This window comes from Vicia villosa, linkage group LG1 (assembly GCF_029867415.1).
Source record: "Vicia villosa cultivar HV-30 ecotype Madison, WI linkage group LG1, Vvil1.0, whole genome shotgun sequence".
In the NCBI taxonomy this organism is placed as follows: domain Eukaryota; kingdom Viridiplantae; phylum Streptophyta; class Magnoliopsida; order Fabales; family Fabaceae; genus Vicia; species Vicia villosa.
Window position 1 is genome coordinate 45,825,185 of NC_081180.1, and position 15,517 is coordinate 45,840,701.

Consider the following 15,517-nt stretch of genomic DNA (forward strand, 5'->3'; position numbering starts at 1 on the left):
TGTCCCTGATAAACTAACTGATTTTTTTGGGCATGCTTACTCTTTTCAGAACGTTCAACGTTTTCGCACTCGTAGTAAACATACCATCGCTCCGGACGACCGCATTATACCATACCTGAACATTGCTGGTTTCGGTCCGATTAGCAGGATCGCCGAGTCTTCTATTGACCACAAGTTTGTTCTTGCTTTGCTAGAACGCTGGAGGCCCGAGACACACACCTTCCATCTTCCAACAGGGGAGTGCACCATCACCCTTGAAGATGTTCATATGCTACTCGGCCTTCCTGTTGATGGTAAGGCAATTAATGGTTGTGTTATGCAGGCGAATAGCTTATGCCAAGAGGCAATTGGAATAGACTTGATAGAAGGAGCCGTTGGTGCTAGGGGGCAAGGTGTTAACCTCAAGAGGTTAAAGGAGCATTATAAAAATTTTCACTTGAATGATGCGTCTCCCCAAGAGACCATACTGCAGAAAACTAGGTGTTATGTATTGTTGCTTATTGGAAACGTTTTGTTCCCGGATAGCACGGGTAACACGGTTAACTTTATGTATCTTCGTTTGCTAATGGATTTTAGTAGAGTAGGTCTGTACAGCTGGGGGTCTGCGGTACTGGCTACCTTGTACCAGTCACTATGCAAAAACGCGGTTGCTGAGTCCTGCACATTCTATGGATGCGCCCTGTTGGTGCAGGTGTGGGGGTGGTGGAGGATGCCCATACTGGCCCCGGTTAACAACGGAAGTTGGGACTTTCCGTATGCCTTGAGGTAATTTTTTACTATACCATTTTCTCCTTACACATTCTACTCCATTCTAACTAAATCATTATTTTTTTGTTGTAGATATTGTGTGAAAAAAATGGACTTCACACGTAATCCGCGGTCAAATATCACAATGTACCGCTCGCTAATTGATCACCTTGGACCCCATCAAGTATTATCTCTAATTCTTTTCTTCTTTTTTATAAGTATTTTCCTTAAAAAAAATTTCCCAAAGTAATGTATAAATCTCATGCATCCAGTTCATATGGCGACCGTATCTCGAGTGTGAGTATGAGCCTAGAGCTCAGGATGCAGAAATCTGGACGACAAAATGCTGCTTAATCCGGTACAACATAATAGAAATGCATCAAAGTGACCGGGTGATGCTTCAATTTGGGATGCGTCAACGGATACCCGACCCTCCTGTTGACTTGGGAGTGTGGCACCTAAAAAGAGTGAACCATCAATGGACACACCAAAACTGGAAGGATTTTGCACCCGATCATCGCCAGATGTGGAAGAACCGTCGCCAGTATGTCCTAAACTTCCCCGTTAGTGACCATGAAATGAAACTTTCTCCTGAGTACATGAGTTGGTATCGTACAGCCACAACCCCTAACCTGTTTCTTGCAGCTCCATTCTATTTGAATGATCCCCGTGCACAGAACTACATCTTGCCACAACAACAACAACCGGAAGAAGAACCACAACAACAACAACAAGAACAACAACAACTCCGGCAACAACAGCGACTTCAGCAGCGACAACAACAAAGCCTGCAACACCGCCAACAACAACTCCTACAACAGCAACGACAACAACAACTCCAGGAACAACAACAAATCCAGCAACAACAACAAAATATTTTCAGTACTCCATCCCGTTCCGCACGCAACATCCGCCAATCAAATATGTTCCAATCCCAATCTCAACCATTACAAGGGTATGAAGACCGCCATCCTTCCTCGGACCAATATCAGACCCACTCACAACCATTCGGATTTGCAACATTTGTTGGGTCCTCAAGGGGATTCGGCCAAAACCTAACTCCCGGTTCATCTAGCCTTCATCTTAGTCCCGACGATGGTCCTCATGGTGAATCCTCTCACCGTGGCGCCCCCTCCGGCTACGCAACACCTACAAACCAATTCGGCTTTAACCAAGGTAGTTCTAGTGCTGCGGGATGCTATGAACCGGAGGTCTTTTCCCACCCCACTCCACCACCACGAATAAACACATTTGAGGGAATGGGTAGCCGACTTTACAACAGCGGTTTTCCGGATAATTATGGGGGCGTCGACGAATTCATAGACAGCGATCCACGCGACATCCCAGTACCAGCCCCCGTGACACAAACCCAACAAGAAGCACAAAGGGGCAGGGGTAGGGGTAGAGCTAGGGAAAGAGGCGGTGTCAATATTCGCGGCGGAATCAACGATCGCGGTAAACGTGTCATTACAAGACCAGGTTGCGGAACGGATGGCTATCTTGGTGATGGACGTCATTGATCATGTTGTTGTATTTTTCATTAATCTTTGGTATCGTTTCTGAAATTAATTGTAACCGATGTTTAGTTTTTAAATTATATTGTAATCGATGTTTAGTTCTTAAATTATATTGTAATCGATGTTACAATTTTGATTTTCGTTTTCTGCATTACATTTATAAGGCGAAAAAAATATTTTACAAATTTATTTCTGTAAATATCATAACAAATAAAATAAAAAAAAAAATTTAAGTTTAATATATTCAACTAAAATGAATTAAAAAAAAATGAAAAAAAAAATTAAAAAAAAAAAAGCCCTAGAACTAAGGCGCCAAATGGTTTGGCTTCTAGGGCAAAAACCCTAGACTTATGCGCCATTCCATTTGGCGCAAACATATTGGATTTTAGGGCATGCCAATTCATTTGGCGCATGCACCCAAAATTTACACTTATACGCCATTTCCTTTGGCGCATTCAGTATTCTGATATCCCAAACCTAGACACTTTGGTAAATACCCCGAAAACATGGTTTTTTTCGTATTTTTTTTATCAAACCTGGTTATTTAAATTTTTTTTTCGAGTTTTTACTTAAGAAAGTCTTTTTTCCTTAAGAAATTATATTTCCTTGACTATACTTTCATTTTTTGTTTCAAAAGTGAAAATATTTTTCTTAAATATTGAAACAACATTTTTTTAATTTACTTGATTTATCATATAACTCCCTATAGATAGAAAAAAAGTTCATTATAGGTAAATTGTTTTAAAGGTGTGTAACTCATTTTCTTCTTGTTTTTCATGGAACATAAGTTGACTTCTTCATCTTTTTTCAGATTCATCGAATGCTTTCATGACGCTGTCATCCCATGCAATGTAAGCTCTTTTCAATTCTTTTTGTAATCTTTTGTATATTTTAATTTTCCTTTGATTTTGCGAATAATTTGACTTTAAGTGACCATTTTTCCACACTAGAAGCATGTTGGAATGAAGGATGGTATTTCTTTATTTTGCTTCTGAAAGTTTGCATGTTGTTTTTTTTCGTGCCTTATGAGTTTATTGAATTTTGAACTAGAAGATCTATATCTTCACCACTTTTGTTTTGTCAGCTTTCATCTTATAACTCCCTATGTTTCACATATGTAGCTTTTAGTGCAAGTCTCTTCTTTTTCTCAACGCCTTCTTCGCTTTCAGCATGACAATTTAGTTCAACTTTGTGTTCCTGCAATTTTGTATAGTTGTCAAATCCACAGTAGACAAGTCTTTTGATTTGTAAATTGCAGTGACTTTAGATATTTAAGGTTTTTGTGAATCAAATCTTTATTTTGAAAAGTTTTTGCTAGAGTTTTTAAGTGATTTACTCTATGAATAAAATATTTTTGTATATCTTAGTTGTTTTCTTCAAGTTTCATTGTAAATAATTCATAGTCTGGGGTTAATATGGCCATTCAACCCTTTTTTTTTATCTTGGTAGTACCCTCATAGATAACTTGAAAGGTGTCTCCCATTTCTTTAGCAATATTAGAGTGTGATACCGGAAAAAAATTCATTCATACTTAAAGTGGTAGTGATGATAGATTTTTAAGTGACTTTAAATACAAAAGGGGTTGAATTATGATTTAAAAAGTTTTTTGAAAACATAAATATTAAAATAGATTTTTAAGTAGAGTTTATAGAATATGGTAAAGAAGAAAATAACATACAAAAGGAAAAATTAAATAAAAGAGTTTAGAGATAGAAGAAAAAATACGCTAGATTTATTTTAGTTTAACCAAGATTTTAACACAAGTTCAAATTACAACCTTTTTACACCAAATTTTTATTATGAATTCAACTTACAACTTTTTACACTAAAGTTTTTCCACTGGTTTAGCTTGGGGTCTTTGTATCTTTCAAGTTCAAGACAATAACACTTATGTTAGTTTTACAATTTAGATTAAAACAATAACAACAATTTACAAAAGTTTCTATATAGTAATTTTTCTCTAAACACTAAAATTTATGAAGTGTATAAAAATAATAAAACCGAGTGAGATGAGAAGAGAAATTTTTTGAAATGTTTCCAAATTACTTGTGTGATTTTTTAATGATCACTCGTGCTCTATATATAGTTGAGTTGTCATAAATTTTCATAGAAAAATAAACAATAAAAAAACCAAAATCGGATCATAATAATTATGGAAAGACTAATTGATTATGCATAACCAATTTAGTCATTGTCACACTAGTTTGTTAGTAAATTATAGGAAATGCTTTTGTAAGTGACAGGCACTCAACGATAGTGGCAATGTGAGGCTAGATTTGATCTTCCCACCTCCCATATGGCAACCAATCTTTATTATATTATCATAAAATTCCCTTATAAATGTCATCATAAAATCTAAGCATATTATAAACCAAGTATAGAGAAAAGAAAAGAAAAAGACCCTCAAGTGTGGCAAAGTAGTAAAGTGAGAGATGACAAGCTCTACTTTACTTGCAATTCTCAAACTCTTGATTATTTTCATATGTGCAGTTTGGATTTCTCTCTGGATTCTGAAGCCAACTCAAGCATGGACAAGAATATGGAAACATGCAGAACAAAGTGCCAATAATACAATTTTTGGATACTATGGTACACACCAAAATATCTCTAGCATGTCACTTTTTCTAACTTTATATATATAAAGGAACATGAAATTTCAATAATTTCAGTCAAATGCTAAATAGAAGATTTTTTTACAGGTCTAAACTTTGCTGTGTATACATTTCCTATAATTGCTATTGCAATAATTGGACTTCTTTTCTTGGATTTGAAAGCTGGATATCAAAGAACCAGGTAATAATAGTATTATCATTATCAATTATTTGAATTAGAGAAGCCGAGGGGTTGGCCGGTTGAGTGTGTCCCTCTTAAGGTTTCAAGTTCGAATTCCACTGGTGGTTAACAATTTCAGTGTTAGGCTAGTCCATACGTAATATTACTTAAAATGAAGTTTCATTTCACTTAAAATTTGATTTCCTTGAAACTATATACTGCAGAAGTGCAAGGAGTCCATCAACTGTGTTCTCGAATCCACTTGTGGTGAATAGTCTATTCGGAATCTTAACCAGTATTGAAATACTGGTAGTTATCCTTGTTATAGTCTTCTTGGGATGGACTTATTACGCTCGAATTTCTAAGGATTTCAAAAAGTTGATGCAAGACAAATCACTGAAATTGAACCTGTAAGTGTTTTCGGATCTTGACATTTTTTTATGGTTGAGTAATAGAAAATTTGTTACTATTTCACTGAATGCATCATCATAATTTGCTTTCAGATGGCAACTCAAGTATCTCAGAATAGCGACAAGGTTTGGATTGTTAGCAGAAGCTTGTTTAGCTTTGCTTCTTCTTCCGATTTTAAGAGGCTTGTCTCTATTTCGCATATTTGGTATTCAATTCGAAGCATCGGTTAAGTATCATACATGGATTGGAACAGCAATGATACTTTTTGCTACAATACATGGTGCCAGCACTTTGTTTGTTTGGGGTGTAAGCCACCATATCCAAGATGAGGTTAAGTCTTTTCGAAAATTGTCTTCGTAAACTATCTTAGAGAACTAATAAATATAATCTGAAATCATATTTTTGAAAACAGATTTGGAAGTGGCAAAAGACCGGACGTATATACCTAGCCGGGGAGATCGCACTTGTTATCGGGCTAGTTATCTTCGTTACTTCACTTCCTCAAATTAGAAGAAGAAAGTTTGAGATTTTCTATTACACACATCACTTGTATATACTCTTTCTAGTATTTTTCTTGTTTCATGCCGGAGATAAGCACTTTTACATGGTCTTTCCAGGAGTATTTCTTTTTAGCCTTGATAAACTGCTCCGTATAATTCAATCAAGCCCGAAAACTTTCATAGTTTCGGCTAGAATTTTTCCCTGTGAAGCTCTGGAGTTAATTCTTCCCAAAGATCCGAGTATTTAATTTCTGTACACCTATCTGAGATTGAATTATATTTTGAGACAGAATTTTCATCGTAAACGGTTTGTTTTCGACTATTTGCAGGGCTAAAGTATAACCCTACAAGTGTTGTATATATGAAGATACCAACTATATCGCGTCTTCAATGGCACTCATTCAGTATAATATCGAGTTCCAAAGCCGACGAAAACACTATGTCTGTGGTGATTAAATGTCAAGGGTGGTGGACTAATACTCTTTATGATTTGATACAAACTGAACTAAACAAAGGTGAAGATAAAAGAAATGGTATACCTGTTGCAATTGAAGGACCCTATGGACCTGCTTCATTAGAATTTTTAAAGTAAATATAACATTACACAAGATGCTTCTAAATTTCTATTATACTTTTTTATAAGATTATTCGAAATAACAGAAAAATTTGTCTGCAGACATGACAGTGTACTTATGGTTGCCGGAGGAAGTGGAATAACACCATTTCTGAGTGTTTTGGCCGAGATTGCTTCTACCACCAACAAAAATAAATTTCCTTCAAAGATCCAACTTGTACATGTCATAAAGAGGGCACAAGATGTTTGTTTGTTACATTCGATCATGCATTTGCTACTCAACCAAGCAAGCAGAAAGTTTCATTTGAAACTGAAATTGTTTGTTACACAAGAAACGCAGCTAGACATGGGAATTACGGAGCTGCTAAATGACTTCGTGAAAGTGAAAACCATGAAATTGGACAGTGTGAACTCAAAATATTATGCAGCATATGGACTTGAGAGTCCAGTTTGGATGGCTGCTATCACTGGATTTTGTTCCATCACTTTCCTTATTTTTCTAATTTGTTTCAACCATACTATAATTCCACACAGGAAAAAGTCCAAGGAAAAAACTTCGTCTTGGATTGTGGATTTACTTCTGATAGCTGCTTTTGTCGTAGCTTTATCTTGCAGCGCATTGATAGCAATTGTGTTGAGATGGAGAAGGTTGAAGAAAGGGATTCCGCCAACGTCGCGGAAGGAAATCAAACCCTTTGATCTAAGTTCAGCTGAAAGTAAAAATGATCTTGAAGAACATGAAGTTCATTTCGGAGGAAGGCCTAACTTTAAAGGTAGTCAGTTATCTATTTTCTTTCCTTTCATTTCTAAAAGTATTATATTGACCAAAAAATTGACAACTTTAGTATATTACATTTGAGTTGAACAGATATATTAGGCAAGTTCAAGAATGAAACGTGTGGATCTAATGTTGGAGTTTTGGTTTGTGGACCTGAAAGCATGAAGGAATCAGTGGCGGCTGCGTGTCAGCAGGAATTTGAGTGCTTGAAGTTAGGTGTAAAGAAAGCAGAACCATGCTTCACTTTACACTCTCTCAACTTCACTCTTTAGTACTCTAAATTTGGCTTCATTCTCAAGTTTTCATATTACCATAGTTATATAGTTCAATAAGCCATGGATTTCATCACTCATCAGAGCACCCCTTTTCAAAATATGTAATTGTGATGTCTCACATCTCACAAAAGTTCACATATGAACGTAATCAAAAGCATCCCTCTTTTATTCTTCAATGTGGTTTAAAAGATTATCGCTAACAAATATGTTCACTTTAGAAAACAGTCATCCATGTAGGAAGAATAATGATCTATCCATTTGTCATTATTCATGTATACATATATTATACATATCCATCCATCAAAATAAGGATAATGTACCTTAATGGAAAGCAACTAAATCAAACTATCATATACAGGCACCAAATTTCCCAACATAATTGGTGTATCTAAACACTTTATTGAAAGTGGAAATAATCTAACCCCATACAAGGAAAGTTGCCCATTATCAAAACACAATCCAGAAAAATTCAATCACAAAATTCCAACTATATGATGCAGTGAAGTCACTAGTCAAAATGGAGAAGAGGAATGCGAAGGAGCCTCTTCAATCAATTCCCCGCCGCCCCAACCATATTTGTCATCACCTTGAGCCAAATCGGACAAAGCTTTCCTCCGCGCCTCTGCCACATCCTCCCCAAGAAGAAACGCAACAACTTCCTTCATGGTTGGTCTCCTACTCGGGTCAGGATGACAACAGGCCAACCCAAGCTTCAGCACCATCTCCATATCATCCACATCATACTCCCCCTTAATCCTAGAATCTGCAGCTTCAACCACACACCCTTCTGCATACAATTCCCTCACCCAATCAACAAGCACAATTTCCTCCATCTCTACATCCGACTCCAACAACGGCCTTTTCCCACAAGCCACCTCCAACAGCACCACCCCAAAACTGTACACATCACTAGCCGAAGTTGGCGTTGCATCCGTCGCAACTTCTGGCGCCAAATACCCCAACGTTCCCACCACACGTGTCGTATTCGGAACTTGTCCGTGTTGGTAAAGCTTAGCCAAACCAAAATCTCCCAATCTTCCTCTCATATCAGCATCCAACAAAATGTTACCAGATTTAACATCCCTATGAATAACAACTTGGTCCCAACCATGATGAAGATAGTTAATCCCCTCTGCAACATCAACAAGAATCCTGCGCCGCTGATCCCATCCCAGAATTTGCACGGGTTTATTAAAAATCCATTTGTTTAAGCTTCCATTCGGCATGTAATCATACACCAACATAAGTTCATTACCCATTCTACACCATCCACGCATCTGTACTAAATTCTTATGCTGAAGTCTTCCCATACTTGAAATTTCTGCCATGAATTCTTTTAACCCTTGTTTAGAATCATGTTTAACTCGTTTAACCGCAACCAATGTTTTGTTCATTAGAGTCCCTTTGTAAACATTTCCAAACCCTCCATAACCTATAACCTCTTGAAAACCCTCTGTTGCTATGCTTAGTTCCTCGTAAGAGAATCTATGAGGCCAGTACTCCATTTCCCAATCTTCAACATCATCTTCATTTTCTTTTATTTTGTTTTTCCGCCGCCGATAATATAATATAAATACACTCGTACAACTCAAAACAAAAACAAAACAACCAACTACAATCCCTGCAATCGCTTTGCCCGAAAGTGAACCCGATGAATTTCGCTTAAACACTGGTAAATTAGCTGTGTTTAACTCCCTCGCAGTCCCTGTATCACTGAAGCTCCACGCGAGAACTCTCCGTGCTTCGATCCAACTCGTTTCCGAAGCTGAAAATCCAACAAACATTTCAGGAGAAATATAATTAGCTATTTCAGGATCTTTATACGAAAGCGTTGGCTTTGAAGGTCGTGAAACACCAGCCGGAGCAACAGTAACGTTTATCTCCAAATTCATGCCGTCAAAATCGATCCAAGCTCGGATGTTTTCGCCGCTGTTCATTTGGACAGGTACGAAGCTTCCGGTGGAGTTGTAGTATCCTGCAGGTGTTTGGTCTTTGGATATGAGGCTATTGAGATCAATTCCGATGTGGTTGTTGTCCGCGTCGTTGAACTCAGGGTTTTGTCCTGTATCAAATTCGACGACGAGAAGAGGAAAAACGGTAGCGGTTTTAGCGCCTGAGAATAAACCGAAGTACTGGCTAGATAATGCTTCGGAAGGGGAGGTTGTGTTGCAGAGGACGAAAGCGAGACCGAAGCCGGGGTTATCGGGGATATCTGGTAAGATGGAGAAGATGAATGAAGTGGAGAAGGAAGTGATGTTTGAGGAATTGGAAGATGGTTTCATGGGGAGTTTGGTGGGGTAGAAAACTCTTCCGAAAGAGAATTTGCTGGTGTCGTTGGTTATGCGGATGACGGGGGATTCGACCCGGGCGTCGTTGATGAAAGTGAGGTTGGCGGTGGTGTTGAAGGAGTTGAAGAGGAAATCGAGGGCGAGAGTGGAGGGGATAAGGAGGTGGATGAGGATGAGAAAGAAGAGGAAGTGGAACGGTGGGGTATCCGTATCCATGCCGGTGTTGGTTAGCCGGCGATTGTGAGAGTCAGGATGAGTTACTATTACATGGGTCGGGTGTTGGTACCTTTAATATTAAAACTAAGAATTTATGTGTAAAATATATAAATTAATAAAATAATGTGTTTAATAAGAGAGAGTTGGCTAGAGAGAGATAAAGTCAAAGGTATGAAAGGTATTGGACTCAAAGGTAGCCAATCCTTACCTGATTAATGGCGTGGTTTGAATATTCAACGAGAGTGTGACAGATAGGAAGCTTGACTTTTACGATGGAAAGCTCCATTATCGTCGAACTTCCTACTTTTAGTTAAAAAAAAAATTTCGTTGTTCTTAAGTCAATATTTTTTGAGAAATATTATGATTACACCAAAAAGCTACACTACATCGTATATGCATACTGTTACATGCACTTTTGTTTTTTTTAATTATTTTTTTTTGCCTTGATTTTTGTGTTAGAGTTAAAATATTTTGAAAATATTAAAGTGTAGATATGGTGTATATACATTTCAATGTATATATAGCACCCCTCTTTTTTTTTTTTTTTATGTCCATTCAATTAGACATTGCTTAGTAATACTATCTTTTTAACCGTCTCTCAAATAATTATTTTTTATTGATTAAAATATGTGTGGGTTTTTCAAACACTCATTTTTCTTGTAAACAAAATCTATTGCGCGGGTGTTAGCTGGGAATTTCGACGATTAAGAAGTGTTAAGTTGAAATAAGGAGTGTTGTAATAAAGCTATTTCGAAGAGAAGTTCAAGCTTAACTTATGAAGGTTGTTCGAATACCAAGTTCATGATTGGTTTTATCTTGCTAAGCATTGACGAAAGGAGTTATTCTCGAATAGCATATGAAACTTAGAATATTTTTTGGAAGTTTTGAAAGAGATTTCATTGACGGTCACGTTGGTTGGTTTGGCGAAGAAGATTCAAATTCAAACTATCGATCTTATCCAAAAATGACGGTCATGAGAGTGTGTTTGGATGAAGCATTTTAATGAGGGAAAGTAATGTTTTGAGGGAATTTAAAATGATTTGACCAAAATCCATTGTTTGGATACAAAATTGAAGAATTGTTAAAATGATGGAAATTTATGGAGTATTTCATCTAAGTTAAATTTAATCATTTTGAAATGACACCAAAAACCAAAGAATTTGAAATTCCTCTCATGTTCCATAAAATGTATTTGTTACTATTATTTCTTCAAAATTTGCAAATTGGTCCTCATATTTTCCAAAATTATAAAATTGACCCCAAAATTTTTTAAAAAATTGCAAATTAGTCCTTAATAATTTTTAAATTTACAATTTGGTCCTTCAAATTTTTAAAAATTGCAAATTGGTCCCTACTTTTAATTTTTTATTTTGATCCAAAAAATTAAAATTTAATAAAAATGACTCCAAAAATCTAACAATGAATTATCTTAATACTCCATCCAAACAAAATAATTTAAAAATGAATGAATTTCAATTGAATCATTTGAATTGCTTTGAATTTTAAATTCTTTGAAAATTTCAAATTACTTCATCCAAACACACTCTTAGAATCAGAGAAGCATGCAAGCAACAATGTGACATTCCGTTAGGAAAAGACCGTTATGGTCGAATTAGTATAAATTAGAATCTTAGCGTTAGATTTTTGTGTGTTCAATTCTGTACAAACACTCAACAATACTCAAAGTACCAACATATATGGACTAATGAGTTTTCTGAGAATGTACGTATGATTCACCACATTTTACTTCAATTACCAGTTTTTACCTTTATCAACGTCCTTTTAGATTTCTTTTATCTTCGAGTCAAAGTCTTTTACTTTCCTGCCTTTATTTCTTTTTAAAACATTGAATTTACTTATAAATTAGTCATAACCATCATAATAATGCATATCAGAAAGACATAAAACACATAAACTAAACACATATCCTAGAATCAATCTAGCCGATCTTGTAAGTAAGCAAAACATGGTTGTTGTTGGAAGACTAGTGCTTGTTTACAAAATTCCAGGGTAAACAAATTGGCACGCCCAGTGGGACCGTGTCTAGTTTTTTTGTCACAAGTTTTGTGTTTTTTCTTTTTCTTTTCAAATCTGTTTAACATTGTTGCATGAGACTAAGTGAGAAATTAACCAATACCAAAAGGAAATACAATAGGAAGATGGCAAACCCTCCCAATAACAATGTATAACAAATTCCTCCTCCGGTAGGAGAAGGCACATTTGCTACGAATGCGACTGAAGTCATACCATCCTTTGGGCGCCCGCTTTCTAGTTTATTACAGCGGTTACTGGGCCGTGATTGTAAGTATCATATATACAACCACACACAACATAACGCTTGGGCCTGTGTGATTATATATATTTCTCAATCTTTGTTGTTTGTCATTTCCGTAGTAATGGAACTTTTCCCCTCGATTTCTAAATTGACCAAGGTAATAGACTATTCCTATTGAAAAAATAGTGAATATAAAAAAACTAAAAGTAACATGTATTGTTTTCTTTTTCAATTTTTTACCATTCACAATTTTTTTTTTGTGTTGAAATATTCATACATAGGACTATATTCAAAAGAAAATTTTCAAGGTGTTGCTTGCTATATATTATCAGTATGATTATCAATAAATTTCTCAATGTTGTAAGCAAAAAAAAAGTAATAAATTATAGAATGTTTTTTTACTGATAATATTGGAAAGTTATTCCAAAATATGACAACGACTTTTCCATAGATGGAAATAACGACAACAACACCATTATGTGAGATATATTACAAAAATTAAAAAATATTTTGTTCAAGGTTGATGTTAGAAGAACAACAACACATAACTTTGAAAGAATCCTTAACAAGTTAAGAAAACTCGAAGATTGTTCAATCTTGTAATCTATTCTAAGAAAAGATGTTTACGAGTTTGGAGCGGTTGAAGATGAGTTAGGTTTAGGGTACAACATAATGCACAAGTGCGTTTATTGGTAAATATGGATATCTAACCCCTCGTTATTGAAGTCACCGGAAGAATAGATCATTTAATTTTTAAATAAAGATAAAATAAAAAGAAAGACGTCACTTTTAAAGAATTAAAAACATAAACTACATATGTTGGAATTCGAAGCATGTCCCCTAAAGAATGATGTATACGAGTTTGAAGCGGATGAAGATGGGTTAAGTTTATGGTAAAACTTAATGAACAAGTGTTTTTATAGTTAAATCTGGGTATCTAACACCTTGGTTATTGAAGACACTGAAGCCAATGGCGAAGCCAGAAAAATTATACAGCCTGGGCACAAACTATAAATTGACTGTTACCTTACAAATATTTTGAAGTAAACCTTACCTTTTATTACAGAAATTAGATTTTTTCTAACAATAGAGTCGATGAAACGCCGGGAAGAGTCATTTCTATGTTGAGTGGATGATGAATGTTTTTCAAGTATAGAACTTGAACCTTTGGTGGTAGTCTGTTTTCAACACTTCAACCTGTCACAGCCAAGAAAAAAGAATGAAACCTAGAAGTTCAACTAAAAGAAAACTCATACTCATACAGGTTCTTTAACATTTGTTAAAGATGATTTGATGCCTCTTTTTTCGATCCCCCAAATGCAACAAGACATTCCTTTTCCTAGTGATACACAAGGACCAAGCTAAATCCCATAAGCATGCTTTCAAACAATCTTATACATTGAGGAAAATCACTGTTAAGTGTTAATGAGTGCATAAATTGTGCAATTAACAGCAGGATGCTAGCGATAGATGAATGATACACGAAAGGAAAGATAAAATGTTCACTTTATTGGTAGTGATAGAAGAAGGAGGTGATGCCATTTCTAGAAATCATTCGCCTTTTTTTAATATCATATATCAAAGTCTCTCCATTTTCAGATAAATATACATAACGCAAATCGCTTTTCATTTATTATAACCTATTGCTCATAAATAAGTGTACTTCCAATGAAGATTAAATTTAAGACCTAAATGATAAGAGAATATCTTATCTATGACATAAAAACAAAAGAACATGGTTCAGACATTTCACCGAACACTTGGTGTGCATAGCACGAAACGATAAATTCAACAACAATTCTTCACCGATTCATAAACCACAAACTGCAACAACAATGAATAACATCACAACAACGATTCCGCATCAAAAATCAAGCTTAAAAGTGAAAGAAATAGAAGAAGAAGAAGCAGAAGAAGAGAATTTGTGACGATCTGGCATCTAAACACGATCACTGTTTCTGAGTGAAAGAGGGACGATTAACCATGATCTTTCGATTTCTTAAGTGAGAGAGACCAATGCAATGAGGTTTTGAAGTTCGGGCGAGATAAGGAAGAGTCCAGGCACCTACCCTAGGTCGCCGGGCGTTGGCGTCGCCTATGACTGAAGGAATAGATCCCTTAATTTTTAAATAAAAAATTAAATAAAAAAAAGACACCACTTTTAAAGAATTAAAAACATAAATAGTTGGTGAGATTCAAAGCATGTCCCTTAAATTAGTTCACTCCTCGGTTATATACTCAAACAGAGCGAATAAATGATATTTTAAAAAAATAAATAAATGTGGCGCGTCCAAACATTATAACTTGGATTTTTGTTGGATGATGTTAAAACGTTATCATAAAAAGTATTGTTTGTAGTAGTGTCACTACCATATTTCAGACAAAACCTATGAGTCTAGAATATAGTCATATATATTGATTGAAGTTTGACTCACATTTTTGTTTTGGTCATCTCCCTTGCGACTTCCCTCAACACTTTATTTCTGAGGCACAAGATATTGACGCTCCTAGCCTTATCCATCATTTCGGTATTTTTAGCTTGTGTTAGTCTTACATGCATCAATTTATCATCTTTCAATGCTTCCGCACATTTTTCTTAAATCAATATTGCTTGCATCTTTATTTTCCACAATCCAAAATCATTGTTTTTTGAAAACTTTTTGATATCCTATTTAGAATTCATGGTGCTCTTTTGTAAACTTGAACTCTTTACCTCAATATGGACGCCACTTCATGTGAAATGAAAATCAAGAACAGACACAACTAGAACGTGATGTGTCAGACAAAGAACAACGATAACCACTCTAAACACTCTTAAGCAAAATTAATCTATCAGTTAGTGCAAACAAAGTCACAATAGCAAGAATAGAATAAAGAACAAGAGCACATATAAATTATTTATTCAGATAAATTCAAAATGATCTACTCCCTGAAAGAAAGAGCATCTCTCAGATCCACTACCAATAAAGAATTTTCAACAAGAGATTATAAAATAATTACAAAAAAATATATTTCTAAATTCATAAGAATATTTTCTATTTTCTACCCAACTTTTTATCTAATTTATCCTCCTTTTAATATATGAATCATAAACAATCTTAAAGTGTTAAAAAGTATTTTCCAGAATTTAAATTACAACAAAAATAAATCAAGTTTTTAGAATA

At 35.4% G+C, this 15,517-nt stretch overlaps 2 protein-coding genes across 2 annotated transcripts; one reads left to right on the forward strand and one right to left on the reverse strand.

Annotated features, from left to right (window-relative positions):
* The first annotated feature begins 4,616 nt into the window (after nt 1-4,616).
* On the forward strand, nt 4,617-7,750 carry LOC131636457 (ferric reduction oxidase 8, mitochondrial). The gene is made up of 8 exons (XM_058907064.1): nt 4,617-4,853; nt 4,964-5,057; nt 5,261-5,446; nt 5,540-5,777; nt 5,860-6,187; nt 6,277-6,535; nt 6,624-7,294; nt 7,390-7,750. Exons 1-8 carry the CDS (start codon nt 4,697-4,699, stop codon nt 7,569-7,571), a joined length of 2,115 nt encoding a protein of 704 aa, XP_058763047.1. The 5' UTR covers nt 4,617-4,696; the 3' UTR covers nt 7,572-7,750.
* Nucleotides 7,751-7,808: 58 nt separating this feature from the next.
* LOC131636464 (L-type lectin-domain containing receptor kinase S.1-like) lies at nt 7,809-10,179 on the reverse strand. The gene has a single exon (XM_058907071.1). The coding sequence runs from the start codon at nt 10,076-10,078 to the stop codon at nt 8,087-8,089; it is 1,992 nt and encodes a 663-aa protein (XP_058763054.1). The 5' UTR covers nt 10,079-10,179; the 3' UTR covers nt 7,809-8,086.
* Nucleotides 10,180-15,517: the final 5,338 nt, after the last annotated feature.